Raw genomic sequence first — 15,497 nt, forward strand, 5'->3', positions numbered from 1 at the left:
AAGTTATGGCCAAGGTTAAAGTCTCATAAAATTTTGCAAAAGTGGGTTAAACTCCAAGGTCAAGGTCAAAAGGTCAAATATGATAGTACCCAAAGAAAGGTCTTCTCACAAGGAATAAACATTTGAAATATGAAAGTCATAGCTCCAACCAATCAAAAGTTATGGGCAAGGTTAAAGTTGACAACAGACAGACAGACAAACAGATAAACAGATAAACAGAAAAACAGACAGACAGGACAAAAACAATATACCCCCGGGATCTTTCGATCCAGGGGCATAAAAATCATATTAATAATATTTTTACACTGTACATTCACACACTTTGCTACCGTTCACGGTAGCTCAGTCGGTAGAGCGCTCGCTCCGTGATCGGGAGGTCGTGAGTTTGAATCTCGGCCGCGACAGACCTAAGTCGATAAAAAATAGGTAGCAACTGTTCCTTCGCCATGCGCTCGGCACTTTGGAGTGAAAGTTGCGGGTCTTTCGGATGAGACCTTAAAAACCGAGGCCCCGTGTCACGGCAGGCGTTGGCACGATAAAGATCCCTCACTGCTCAATGGCCCTGAGTGCCGAGTAAAGGTCAAAATTTGAAGCCCTTCACCGGTATATGGTGACGTCTCTATATGAGTGAAAAATTCTCGAATGGGACGTAAAACAACAATCAATCAATCACACACTTTGCTTGTACAATGTTTAGATGACAAACTGGCATGTTGACTGGTCGACGCGCTGATGGTCAACGCATTTTATCACTCATCCTGATTGACGGACCTGATTGGCATGTTGACTGGTCGACGCGCTGATTGGTTAATCGCTAATCCTGATTGACAGCTCTGTTATGCAACACCGAACGCGCGTTCGCTTTCTTGGACCGCTATTGAATTTTGGGTTCGCTTTCAGCGTTCGCTCTGGGTCCGCTCTGGGTTCGCTACGGGTGCGCTCCGGGTTCGCTCGGGGACAGCCCTAGCGGACCCCAAGCGAACCCGGGGTGCGCTCTGGGTTCGCTTTCTGTTAGGTTGTGTCTGGTCGGTAGTCTCGGTACTGTATACTATACAGACTTGTTTTGCTGAAATGCTTTCATAAAAGACTAGTTCATGTCCTTTTTTGAACATGCAAAAATAGCACCTTTTCAATATATTAAAGTTTGTTTAAAAGAAACACTGCTTTTGATTGATATTTCCTGTTTAAACTTGAAAATCCCCATTATCTCATACCAAGGGACTGATTTTTTACATTCCCTAATACAATAAGAAGTTCCTTTTTTAATTTGACCTTCCTTAAAATATGCTCATTAGTCCAATATTACTAATGTGTAAGTAAAACAGGCTTAAAATTCACAGAAATAAAATATATTTTTCTATGCCTTACCATATAATTAACAACTAATTTATTTTTATACTAAGTAATGTTGTATCTTTCAGCTAAGGATTCAGTAGTTGAGAATTGCTTTCATTATATGACCACTTATCTCACACATAATTATTACATTCTTATATATAGTCCTGTATGATAGGACTTAGTATGCCTGTGAGAGTCTAATGAAAGTAAGTAAATACTTTAAATTACAAGTAAATTCTTCCTTATGGGAAGTTAAGTTCTTTCAAGTCCGCAGAAGTACTTCCTGTTCGTTTTTATAAGAACGGGGCCGAGTTATCTGCTATCAAAGGCTTCTCTTCCGTCTGGAGGTCAGATTAGGTAAGATAGTTTTATCTTTATTGCAGAATGCATGTATCATCATATAAAAAGGTCTATACCTTATTTTTAAAAAAATTGGTTTGGTAATGAGTGTACAACATTCTCTTGCCAATATAACCTCTCTCTCTCTCTCTCTCTCTCTCTATATATATATATATATATATATGTGTGTGTGTGTGTGTGTGTGTGTGTGTGTGTGTGTGTGTGATAATAATAATAATAATAATATATTTACCGAGATGGAGACTAATACAAAATTAATATTTCAATCACAAATCCTGAACGTTAAAAAATCAATGTAAAAAGATTTTTCTAAAAATCTACTTATATCTTGATAATATTAAACTAAAAAAAACTTATGCAAAATTTCGGCCATATATCAAAAAAAAGTTCATATTTCTCTATCAAGATTCCTTATTTTTTATTCCCTTTTTAATAATGCTAATTTTAGCTACTAGCTACACTATAGGTAAAAAAAAAAAACTAATTTCCTTCAAATAAGGCGATTTTACACAACTCTCCTATGATAACAAAACGTCTTGTTGCATAAGAATAGTTAGAAAAATTTCCTGAAATGCCATAGTTATTTTTTTTTTCTACAGAAAAAACAACATCCTTAAAATTCGGTTTTTTTTTTTTGTTTTGGTTTGTTTTTAGTTTTGTTTTGTTTGTTTTTTTTCGTTTTTTTTTGTTTTGTTTTGCTTTGTTTTTGTATGTGTGTGGAAAATTTAAAAGAACATTTTTTACACATAAAGATTAGAATCGTCTTTCATCTTGGTGATTTCTTTCTAGAATTTATTTTCCATAATTCAATGCTATCGACACAGCGAGTCAGTCGGTGGGGCGCTTGTCTTGTGCTTGAAAGGTCTTGCGCTCGACTACTTTCGGTTCCCGTATATGTTTATAAAGCGAATAAAATAAGTGCCTTATATAATTACAAAGCAAGCATTAGCTCATGTAGCTTATATTGAATTTCATATATAAATTTTATCTTTCTTTTTCTACGATTTGCTAGAATTTTAATTTTCTCTGTAGGACGCATTTGATAAAATTGACCCTCAAGAGGAGTTTTTCAATATAAGTTCATATAATACCAAATACAATAGTTTCGCATCTCAAAAATCATTCCTTAACCCCCCCCCCTCCAATTAGCCTATATGAAGATGAAATTAAGGGATTTTTCTTTTGTTTTGTATACATATATCCTCGGAGGTCCTCGAGTCTTTACTTTAATTTGATTGTGACTGTTTTGTAAATAAATGAGAAATATTATTTCACTGTGTAAGTCAAACCTAAATTATAAAAAAAATTATTTTACAAGTGAACGGATTGTTTAGAAAACCAATGCTTTATTTGATTGTTTTCATCTCATTGAAGTTACCGATGTTTACCGGGCACCATTTTAAAAACAGGTCCTAGGGTCGTGACTTCATTGAAAATGAATTTAAAAAACGAATTATTTGGTTACTGTTGACATAAAGTAAACAGCATTAATTACCGTAAATACCGCACAAAATCTACTCTACCGAGCATACAGTGGCACAAGTACATCACCAATACACTCGAGATAGGTCGTACAAAAATATTTCGGATTTTCCTTTCATACGTATTTAGTAGGCCTTTCAACTAATTTCTCAAGTTGCACATATGGTAAAAAACATTTGATAGATAGATTTAAAGCTATGTGAAATTCTCAAAAAGGATTATGACATATACATACCTTTAATTAAATCTTTAAAAAAATTATTATTAATAATTGATTTTTACGATGTTATGTTTTAAGGACAGGTAACTCAAGTGCGAAAAACGACCAACAGAGTGCCGATTTTTGAGTTATCGTTTATAGGAATGACATATAGGCTGCTTCATTTGGTAGTGTTATGTACACAAAAGGGTTCCTTACATTGTTTTGTACACAAAAGGGTTGACCGAAACAAGGAAATGTTTTCACTCTACCTGAAATGATGGAATCAAATGAATGGGGAACGGACTATATTCAAGATTTTTAACTCTCTCTCTGACTGTTGTTACGAGGAAGAAAATATAATGTCATGTTTTTTGTTTGTGCATTGTTGTGCTTCTTATATAAAGATAAACATTTCTACAAGTAAATGCAACAATTAAATATCTCATTCTTTTTACTAAGCACGAAGAAGAACGACCAAGCATAAAAATTTAATCAGGTTAAAATTAAGAAGGGGGTAGATTTCACTTTATATTTTTATTAAAAATTTCACTTATATATTATTTCACAGTGTCCATAACTACATTATAAATAATTTTAACATTTGTGCTTAATTTTAAAATCACTGGATTCCGCTGAGAGCAAAGGAACACTTGGGAAATGCTGAAAATTGACCTGTTTAAAAATAATAAGATATCTCAGACCTGCTGTAAACAAGTTCCGGTAATGAGTTATCGTTCTTTATATCGAACCCTAGCGGCAGTTGAAAGGCCTATATTTAGTAGTGATGGGTTAATGCTAAGTTTGATATTTTGTTTAAGGATATATATATATATATATATATATATATATATATATATATATATATATATATATATATATATATATATATATATATATATTTGTTATATGATTGAATAATTCCCATCTCTTTGATTGGCTGAGATCCAACAATGTTAGAAAAATACTACGTTATATTGACCTGCACGTGACCTTCCAGGTCAATATAAGGAATTATTTGCAGGTCAATATAAGGAATTATTTATTCTACATTGGACCAAAAGTAGATAATCATATAATAAAACAGTTATTGCTGTTTTTTTTAGGTCAATACGATGATTTAGACACCTTCGAAGTACAATATTCACCTCGCCCGAATTGTATTATAATATATATATATATATATATATATATATATATATATATATATATATATATATATATATATATATATATATATATATATATATATATATATAAAACCTATTTTGATCTTTTTATCGTCTACAGTTGTAATTAAGAAACAAAGAATCATTTTTAAACTTTTATGCAAGTACGGGTTGATCGTGGTAAATTTGATCAAACCTTATTTAAATCCCGATAAATGTTTTAAAATGATATCTCATTGTTTATATATACATTTTTGACTGATTTATAAAAAAATATCTTTGTTCTATAGTTTTAAACCCTTAAGATGATTTTTTTTCAAACACAACGGTATAATAATATGATAAAAGCAATCTTTGGTTAATAAAAACGTTTTACGCTTTGTGGTGCAGCAGCGGATGAAATCTTGAGAGATACTCGGGAAAAACACGACCCTAGGACCTTAAAGAATTTAGGGCCTTCGACGATTATATGCGTGTACGTTGTCTGTTATTGAATGTAATATTTTTAACAGGGAGAGGATGATTCTTACCAGAATTTTCTTGGTCATTTTGACCCTGGATAGCGCATGTAAGTTTCAAAATCAATTTGTATCGTTAAATATGCGTTCGTATGAACTTGACAAAGATACAAGAAAACTGCCTTTTCTTCTATATTTACAAAAGAAAGGTAAAAAGGAATCAGTAAAAGGAATGAATAAAAACGTGAATCACACAATTTTTTTCTTGTTTATGTAATAAAGAAATCCTAATGCAGATCTTAAAAGATTAATACAATTTATTTTTAAATAAATCAAAATGTCAATAAGTACACTGCAATTCATTTATTTAAATATTATTTTTAAAGACCTTTTAAGTATGCCGGTTTGATATATTGAATTATTTGATTTATTCCCGAAATAAGTATAAGTATAAGTATAATCTTAAAATCCTTTTTTACATTCATTGAATTTTAGATCTTACTATCATTGTAAATCCATCACCAGTTGCAAATGTGACATATGGAAAACCGCTGTTCTTCAGTTGTACATTTTCACCACAATGGATATCCTCAAGTCTTAATATTCTTGGTGAAACAGGCTTCAAATTTGCTATATTTAATGGAGGACCATGTTCAGTTCCCTCTGAAAAGCAGACTTATTACAGCGTAGACTGTCATGGAGACACAATTACTTACGGTGTACTGCAACCTAAAGACGGCCAAATATGGCGCTGCACTTCCAGTGATTCCGCAAAAGTCAAAGAACATGGCAACATAACAGTCAGTCTGCAACCAGGTTGTTTTTTTTTTAAGTTTTCTTCTCCCTAATGCAAGGAAAAAACATATACTATAAACATGGAATTTTATGCATGGAGGAATAACAACCCGCCAACCAATGACATTTTATTCAGAATTAATAGCATATTAAAGTAGTATATATATTAAGGTGGTATTGCAGAAGCAATCCCCATGTGTGTGGTTTCAGCAACTGGTTTGCGTAACTTACACGTTTAAATATTACGTTTACAATCATTGCTAAAGTACTTTGGACTAGTTTAGCAATAAAAACTACACTTCCTTGTCAACTTTTTATAAGTTTTTTTTTTATTGCTTTGTTAACAAAAATACTTGCATTGTTTTAAACGCTGAATTCTCTCACTTGAGAAAAAAAGGCGTACATTACAAATGTGCGAACTCCATCCCAGAATTATATATACATTTAATTTTTCTTGCAGATCCACCCGTTATAGCGATACAGAACAGTGCCTACAGAATCAGAGAGGGTTCTAACTTTTCAACCCCGTGCACATTCAGCGGTGCACCCATCTTTAATGCCACATGGGAACACAGCACTGGTGTAACACACTGGTCAAATAAAAACCAACCACTGATATTAAGTTTCAACAATATCTCTAGATCAGCTTCAGGAAATTATACCTGTAACGTCACTGTTATCTTTAAGGGAAACTACACCGCCACGAAAACAATCAGCCTGGTCGTGGAGTGTAAGTTAATTAAGAAAAATATTTTTTTAGAAAATAGAAATTTTCTTTTTTTGAAATTATTTAACTTTTTTTTGCTTTACCTAAATACAGAATTGAAAAATGCTGAAACTATTTATGACATTTTTATTATAAATGTATAAATGTACTGCAGCCCAAATAATTCTGTGCTCATTGGTATTTAAAGATCCACCCACACTGAAAGCAAGCAATGACACCACCACGAATGAAGGAGCGAGTGTTGTAACGTTTACCTGCGAGATCTCTGAGGATGGACTTCCCAGAAACTACAGTGAACTATATTGGCAACACTGGATAGGAAAAAAGATGATTAGAGAACTACATTCCGACAACTCTTTGAACCCCTCCAGCACAAGATATACTTTGTCCTTAACATCGGTGAGCCCTTAAAAAAATACTGTAGCAATATGTTTCATATAATGTTCAATGAAATTTAATGTTTTGTTTTTTTCAAATACAGGTTACCTATAATGACTCCGGAAGCTATGTATGTTTGTTGGGAAATGGTATTGCTAATTTGAAAGGAGAAATAAATCAGACTGCAATGGTAGATCTGGTTGTACAAGGTAATTTTTTTTTAGTTTATTTCATTTTTTATATTAATTTACAGACATTCAAACTTTCAGCAGTATATAAATTATATACAGCTTGTGTTTGAATGATATGTATTCTTTCATTTACACGTGGATATTAGCGAAACCAAGGATCCTCCATTCAAAACCTGAATATCATTGTAAAGTTGGAAAGAATTGTAGTTTACAATTTGAAATTATTGGACATCCAGCTGTTCATTCTTCAATTATTGTCAAAGAGGGAGAAGCTACTCATCAGTTTAGAAAAGAAGATACAAAACGCTCAGTTGCTGTCGACATTTATGACACAGAAGTCAATATGGATGGGACTGTGGTGGAAATGGATTTTGATAAAATAAAGAATAGGTTCAGAACAACCTACCAGTTAATTGCTGAAAATTCCATGGGAAGAGCCACACACACATTCTTGATTGAGGGACACGGTAAGAAAAAACAAAAATTCTATAGGAGTAATATTGTAGATTCCTAAGGAATTTTTTTTAAATCAAGATTATCAAATTCAGAGGAAGATGGCACAGAAAATAATCCTTTAGGAATAACTCTTAAAATCTTAAGGGAATTTTAATTCCATGGGAATTTTTTTTCCCAAGGGAGTAAAAAATTCCCGTAGGAGAATTTTTCTTTCCTGTATGATATTTTTTCTCCTATAGGATTTGTCTTTAAATTCCCTAGAAAATTAAATTCTCCCTTGGTAAATTAGATTCCTACAGAAATTCTTAAAAATCCTGCTGGAAATGGCGAAATCTTGTAGGATTTTGATAATATCCCTCAGGATTTTCAATTATCCTACAGAAACTTTATATTTTCCATTGGGAATTTTCTTTTCAAAAGTGATTATCTCACCTGACAGGTGTGATTTATCTGTAAAAAAGGTTTTGAACTCTGTGAGTGATGGTCGACAACTTGGTATTTCTGAATTTTATGTAAAATAAGAGTTTGGCGGGCGCCAATTTGCCACTTTGGAAGTGGCAGATTTATCCTGCACAGTTTTGTATTTTTAAAGGGATATTCGATTTAAACTTTGACATGGCTATTTTATAATTATCCATTTCAAAATGTATTTTTTCTAATTTCCAGAATTTCCAAGTGAACCTTTCCATATTCATTTCAAAGAATTTGAATCCTCTGCTCTTCTAGAGTGGTCCGCTCTTACTCCAGATTTGGACATGACATACGAAGTTATTTTTAAAAAGTCCTCTAGGGAATTTGATGTTGAACGCATTGAAGGAAATAATTCTAGGATGTATGAACACAAATTGACAGATTTGGATTCAAATTCTATTTACATTCTTCAGTTATGTACAACAAACGCCATTGGTAAAAACTGTAGTTCAACATTTAAAATTAAAATGGGTGAACAGCAATCAATGTCCTCAAAAGGTACGACAGTTGTTTTTGTTTTGTTTTTTACTTGTTTTATATTTGGTGTTATTCTTTTTATCTGATTTCCGTGAATAATAATTTTCACGGAAAAAACAATAAAAATTGATTTAGTGAGCTTCCTGGTAATTATTTGTACTTCCGTGGTAATTACTAGTACATGTATTTTAATTTGCTTCCGCTCTTACCTAGAATCTCCAAGAAAACAAGCATATAAATATAATAATATTTTAAAGTTGTTTTCTACTTGTAAACTTGGCTTTAATCCTTAAAACCAGTTAGCAGTTATTCGAAAATAGTGAGAGGTGTAAGAAAAGTTTATTGATGATTATTTTTAATAATTAAGTTTTAGCCAATGAAATGTCGATGTCAGAGACTACCTTGATTGTCATCGTTATCATTGGCGCTATCGGGCTCCTATCCATCCTTGTTTTTATTCTGATTGTCAGAAAACGAAAATTGAAAAATAGAAGTAAGAATTTTGCTACTATGCTGTAATACAGAAATAAAAAATACCAATTATTTAACATTTGACCTATTGCTATCGGTTGTAATTTTCTTTTAAATTCAGGCTCAAGTCTTCTTTCCCTTGAAAGGTAAGAATACTTTTTTTAGAAGCACTGAAACTGGTTTATTCGGTTGACAACAAAATTCATTAGAGAAATTACAGTCAAAAACCATGTTGACAAAACAAACACGCTATAGATATTTAAATGTGTGAGACCAGTTGATTTCCAAAAGCTTTTTTTAAAAACCCTGAAAAACACGTGAAGATACCGGTTAACATAATTTGTATCATGTTCTGAATTGCAGTTCAACCCTGGCGATACCCCAAGGTATTGCTCTGTGTGCCTTTTTATATAAATACACTGCTTTGTTTCATTCTTACGACCAGAGTCAATAAGTATAAATTGAATTCGTTATAACAAATTCAACAATTCGTTATATCAAATTCATTTTTCTTTTCGAAATGACCTAAATGGGCTTCCGTATTCCGTAAATTAGCGATTTGGGGCTTCTTTACAAAGTCAGTGCACATGCGCAAGCTTTGCATTCTCTCTATTTTTGTGTGACCCAACAAAAACACATTTTAATATTTAATATATTGATATATTTTGAAAGAAACAGATTCTGAGATTATAATTTTACGGAAGAGTAAATTGTGAATTATACATGTATTTCAAGAACAACCAGTTTTTTTTCACTACAAAAACCGGATTAAGATACTTAAATGGACATTACTTCATATGTTAAACTATTGTGATGTATATTATTTTTTTTTCTTTAATTCAAAATTTGGCAAAATATTTGTTTAGCAACTTTTGATAATAATAGATCTGAAAAAAAAATCAAAGGTGAAAATAAAAGTAGCAACTCAAATCCCAAGTTTTATTACTAACAATGTTAAGTAACTTACCCATCACAAGCTCTTATGTCCGAACCATCCCGTATACTATAATAGTATTCCATAAACTGAAAGAAGATGGGCGAACAAGGCGAGCGAAATGCCTAAAGTGCGACAAACACGAGGGCGAAAAATTAAATCTCAATTATAACAAAATTTCTTTGATGTTTCATCTAACATTAAAGTATATTTTATGAAAAATCTCCAAAATATGCAAAAATCTCAAAATGATTGAAATCATTTGCTTATGAAATAACATACACACGCTTCGCATCTTTCAGAGAAATACTTGTAGTCCATTTATCATTTCATAAATTTCAATAATGATAATTTTACTCTAGATACTAAATTCACAAGCCGTCACGGTAGCTCAATCAGTAGAACGCTCGCTCCGTGATCGGAAGGTCGTGCATTCGAATCACGGCCGCGACTGACCTAAGTCGATAAAAAAAAATAGGTAGCAACTGTACCTTCGCCAAGCGCTTCGCACTTTGAAAGTTGCGGTTCCTTCGGATGAGACCTTAAAAACAGAGACCCCGTGTCACGGTAGGCGTTGGCACAATAAAGAACCCTCACTGCTCAATGGCCCTGAGTGCCGAGTAAAGGTCTAAATTTGAAGCCTTTCACCAGTATATGGTGATGTCTATATATATGAGTGAAAAATTCTCGAACGGGACGCAAAACAACATACAATCAATCAATCTAAATTCACAAATTGAATATGATTTTTATATATCTGAAGCAAGAGGCATTCTGCAGGCCTTGTTTACCGAATTCCTTTGCAAACGAAGATGCAGATAATGTAACCAATAGCATTAAAAGCTCAGATAAAAAGATACAATGTAAATCCTCGCTATTTTATCAATTAAAAGTTATTTTCTTTTCAACTTAGAATATCCCAGAACTCATATAAAAGAACCAAAGAGTCAGCCACATCAGTTTCATAATTGAATGCTTTACTGTAACCAATGAGTGAATACCTATTTATTCTGACCTCACTACTATATTTAGTATATCTGTTTCTGTTTACTTTTATTCTAGGTATAATGAGTCAGAGGGGAGAAATAGCTATTCTACACAAAAGATGACCAATGGTAAAGATTTTCCTTGTCGATATAAAATATAGGAATATCCTTAAAGATCTCACTTTTTCAGTAATTTGAAAATTAACTTTATAATATCTTAACTTTAAATGGAGATATTTTAGCTTGATTTAACGTTTAGCTGTGAATTGAAAATGGAAAAATAGTTTTTTTGATGACCTTTAATGCCTTTGTTGCTAAACCTCATTTACCTTGTTCATAGTTGATGATTCCATTATCTCATTAATACCCTTAACATTAAAAAGTAACATCGAGAATTTAAGTTAATTTGCTTTGTTTTCTACGTTAATATCCAAGATCATGGACCACATGCATTTTGTTAAATGATATAATTATACCTTTCATATTAAGATAAATTTTATAATTCTAGACCTAGACGCATCAGGAAGTAACGGTGATAGGTAAGATTATCATGTACTAAGACATATTAAACAAATAGAATATACTTCAATTCGAAAAATATTTCACATATGATTAATATTATTATAAAACATATCAATGAAAATATCATCAGGATTTCTTAATGATGAAAAATTTGCCTCTTTCTTTATTCTTTGAAAGTTTGACCCGTTCTCCTGAAACCTATCTGACGCCACAATGGATGACCGAATCGTGTAAGTAATATGCGGTGAAAAAAAAGGATCGTAAAATGAAATGTCCGGTACCTGAAATCTATGATTGTTGACATAGGAAATTTTGAAATAAATAAATAGTTTGTATAATTTTTAGAATTAGCAGCTTCACTAATATTCGTCTTTTATTTTTTTATTTTATTTTTATCATTTTTTGCTTGTCACACTTATATCAGTGAAGAAGAAAATAAATGATATAAACAATCTGTCCTCGATCATCTTGGAAATAAATATTCTGTCCTTTACCGACATGAAAATACATGTAAATATTAACCTGACTCAGAAAAATTTTGCCAGCCAGCAACCCCCCCCCCCCCCTTAGAATCAAATGGTCGTCTTCTAAGACCTTTGAAAAATTACATAAAGCAGTTACTTAGCCAAAACAAAAAAACAAAACAAAAACTTAAAATAAAATTCAAAAAAGTATTGATTAAAGAAACATTTTCTTTTGGTTTCAGTATAATATGATATAATAGTTACGCATATTTTACCTTTTACTTAAAGACTAGAATGACTTTGACTTAATTTTTATTTTAATGAGAAAATTTGTGAAGTTAAAGGTTAATTAAGTCAACAGATACTTTCATGTAACTATCGAAAATAATGAAAAGGACACATAGTAAACGACGTGTACTTGGAAAATTAACTCAACAAGAAGCAACCACTTCACTGGAATTTTTTTTTTCAAAGAATGTAAAAGACTTTACATCACTTCTTTTAAAATGTATTTTAGCTTTACGTCAAATGAGGTGAGTGAGGAAGTGAATATATATGCACTTTATTAAATTTAATGAGCACGTTTCTGTATAACTTAGAAGTTAACCATTTTCAAATCTGTAACTGTTTTAGTGTTTAATGAAATTCAAGCTGTAAACAATGGCAGTGATAAAGCATAACTGTTGATGCACTCTAAAGTTTTTCCTTATTAAAATAAAAAATGTATTTATTCCTTAAACATAAAATCTAACTGTCATCCTTTATACTTATGCAATTTTTACACTGATGTGTCACGAATGCTTTCACTTCATTGAAATATTACATGTGATGCCAGAAAGATTTATACAAATAAATTGTCTAACAAAAAAGGATGCTGAATAGATATAATCTATGGCATACACTGCATTTAAGCAAAAAAAAAAAAAAATACAAATTGTTTTTTTTGCATTTAAGCAAATATTTTTTTTAAATGCTTAATTTTTCAATGATACTTTATAACCTTGCTTTTTTATATTAACAGTTTCTGCTACCACAATCAAGTATTATATAAATGGTTCATAACTACTGGGCAAGACCAAGACAAATAGAATAAATAAGTTATGCCCTATTAACCACCTGATATCACATATTTTATCACCCTTTTATTAAATATATTCTCTTGAATGTTTCCAAGTGTTAATGACTTTTATTTAAAGATCAGAGGGGAATGAGTATGCGAGTGTCGATGATCCTGCTATCCTGAAACTGAACTCGCAGCGAAAGAAAGGTACAAGTATAATGCATGGTTAACCGTTTGTTTCATTAGCTCTGTCGTCTCTTTTTCCTTTTTCTTTCTCAAATATAATATTTCTTAAGATTATATATACGTAAGCACATTTCTAATATATTTATTTGTATATTTTGTTCGTTTCAGATAACGGAAAATTCCAGTTAAATGGGTATTTAATTTTATACATTGCACCAACTACGAATTTACTTTATATATATATATATATATATATATATATATATATATATATATATATATATATATATATATATATATATATATTTCTTCATGTATTAACAAATAAAAAAAGCTCTAGATATTTTTTTTTAATGTATTTTTAAGATTCAAAATTCTTAAACGAAAATAATACACATCCATATTGTATTGATTAGTGGGTTCATTACGAGTCCAGAACTCCCACGTCGATCTTTTAACAACGTTGATCCTCGAAGTGATTACTTGACGATGGACACTGATTCAGAGGGTAAACAGGAAACTAGTTTTCGTTAATTCACCACTTCTTATAGTTCACGCCTTTTAATTTGTAAATTGCTTAAATAAAATTTCATTTGGTTTTACATTCTTGCTAATTAAAACAAATTGTAATTTGCTAAATTGAGTCAAGTTTTTTTTTTTATCTCCAAATACTTTTTTTCACAGGTGCTTTTAAATCACAAACATCTCAAAGGTATATTTGTATTTTGATTTTCTTCCGATTGTTTTCATTTTCTATTTAAAAGTACATGTATTTGTTAACGTAATACATGTATTTCTATTTTAGTGTGCAGAATAAAATATACCAAAAACCTGTTGGCGAAGGTTTCGAATTTACCCAGTACTTGACCATGGGGGAGAATGGTACGTTGATATAATATTAAACCAATTACTTCAATTTTTGATGTCAATCAGGCTTTATTATGCAAATAAAATTCTTCTATCTTAAATTTCTGTGATGAAGTCGTCAGAGGAGATTGTTAATTACTGTTTTTCATATTTGCTTGTCAGAGCAAGTAAACATGGAAGTTCAGAGTGGTGGTTACAGTGAAGTGAACTATCGGAAAAAGTCCGTACCAAAGTGATGTCGCTTCTGGTTTTACATGTACGTTAGTGAAATAGTTCTGTCTTTTTGGCTAATTAAATTGTAGACTGCGTAGAAAATAAATATGCCAACAAAACATTTTTTGTTTGTGTACAGCAAGTTTATTTTCACATTATGTCGTCTTATAATCCATAATTGATGACAACATCGACAGAGACTGAACTTTTCGTTTAAAAAGAAGTTTAGATACCAGTTATTTAAAATACGTATAGAAAATTCCAATCTTTGAAAGATGGGGAAAATTGCATTTATTTATGTAAAAAAAAAATGTTTACATTGGAGCCTTGCTATTTACAAAATGTACTTAACGTCTTTTAAAGATGAAAATGTAAAACAACATGCAATGCTGTGTTAATATGAAAACAGATACAGCAATATAATATATGCTCTACCATCAGATATAAAATTACAATGTATGATGTAAATATTAATAATGATAACATGTGAAGTTGTGAAGTTATTTTTTTTTAAAGCGTGTCTGTATTTCTTTTTATAAACTTTATTCTAATGTAGTTTCTCCTTTTTTGAAAATATATTAATAAAGCATATGTGACTAGAAAGTTGGTTTGTTTTATGACCAATATAGGACAATCAACCCTTGCTTAATCACTTATTTATACGCATTGTCCGAATCATTAACTTTAAGGCGTTAAGAGTTTTTAAAGTTTTAGAAACAAAAGCAAGGAAACGGGTACATAAGATAAAATTTTAAATTATATTTTTCCACCAGGCTTTCAATGAACAGGTGGATAAATCGTTTATCAAGATGTTTGTAAAGGAGAAAAGCTAGTCGAGACTAAATATCATAAGCTAATTTTTGGAGTTTTTTTTTTCTTCTTATTTTTTATACTGTTATTACAAAAACAAAATATGCCACGGTTAAGAAATTGAAGTTTATTTGAATGATTCATCATGTAAAATAATATTGTTGTAAGGTAATGCTCAGTAACACTTTTTATCTTCTTAAATACTATCTTAATATCATTTCTTACTGTACTTTGTCATCTCATCTTAAACACAGGTCATAATTTCACTATCTCTTGGAATTATATATATATATTATATATATATATATATATATATATATATATATATATATATATATATATATATATATATATATATATATAAAATTTAATTTTGTTTGTATTCTAGCCTCTGATTGGTTAATATCCAAAAAGGAACACAAATTATTTCTGTATAACCTGATTTGGTATGGGGACACCCCCCCCCCCCCCCTGACAACCATC

At 31.0% G+C, this 15,497-nt stretch overlaps 1 protein-coding gene across 2 annotated transcripts; it reads left to right on the plus strand.

Annotated features, from left to right (window-relative positions):
• The first annotated feature begins 1,656 nt into the window (after positions 1-1,656).
• LOC133179068 (titin-like) lies at positions 1,657-14,778 on the plus strand. Of its 2 annotated transcripts, none has more exons than XM_061313779.1 (20): positions 1,657-1,695; positions 5,061-5,116; positions 5,502-5,822; positions 6,262-6,531; positions 6,716-6,927; positions 7,010-7,115; positions 7,244-7,564; positions 8,220-8,522; positions 8,869-8,994; positions 9,094-9,118; positions 10,969-11,021; positions 11,401-11,431; positions 11,592-11,644; positions 12,396-12,411; positions 13,075-13,151; positions 13,293-13,317; positions 13,541-13,632; positions 13,809-13,836; positions 13,930-14,006; positions 14,154-14,778. In XM_061313779.1, exons 2-20 carry the CDS (start codon positions 5,068-5,070, stop codon positions 14,225-14,227), a joined length of 2,259 nt encoding a protein of 752 aa, XP_061169763.1. In that variant the 5' UTR covers positions 1,657-1,695; positions 5,061-5,067; the 3' UTR covers positions 14,228-14,778. The 2 variants fall into 2 exon arrangements, with proteins under 2 accessions (XP_061169763.1, XP_061169764.1); XM_061313780.1 differs by having other exon boundaries at positions 13,075-13,145.
• Positions 14,779-15,497: the final 719 nt, after the last annotated feature.

This window comes from Saccostrea echinata, unplaced genomic scaffold (genome assembly GCF_033153115.1).
Source record: "Saccostrea echinata isolate AGI-Se365-2 ecotype Australia unplaced genomic scaffold, CSIRO_AGI_Sech_v1 ptg000004l, whole genome shotgun sequence".
NCBI lineage: Eukaryota > Metazoa > Mollusca > Bivalvia > Ostreida > Ostreidae > Saccostrea > Saccostrea echinata.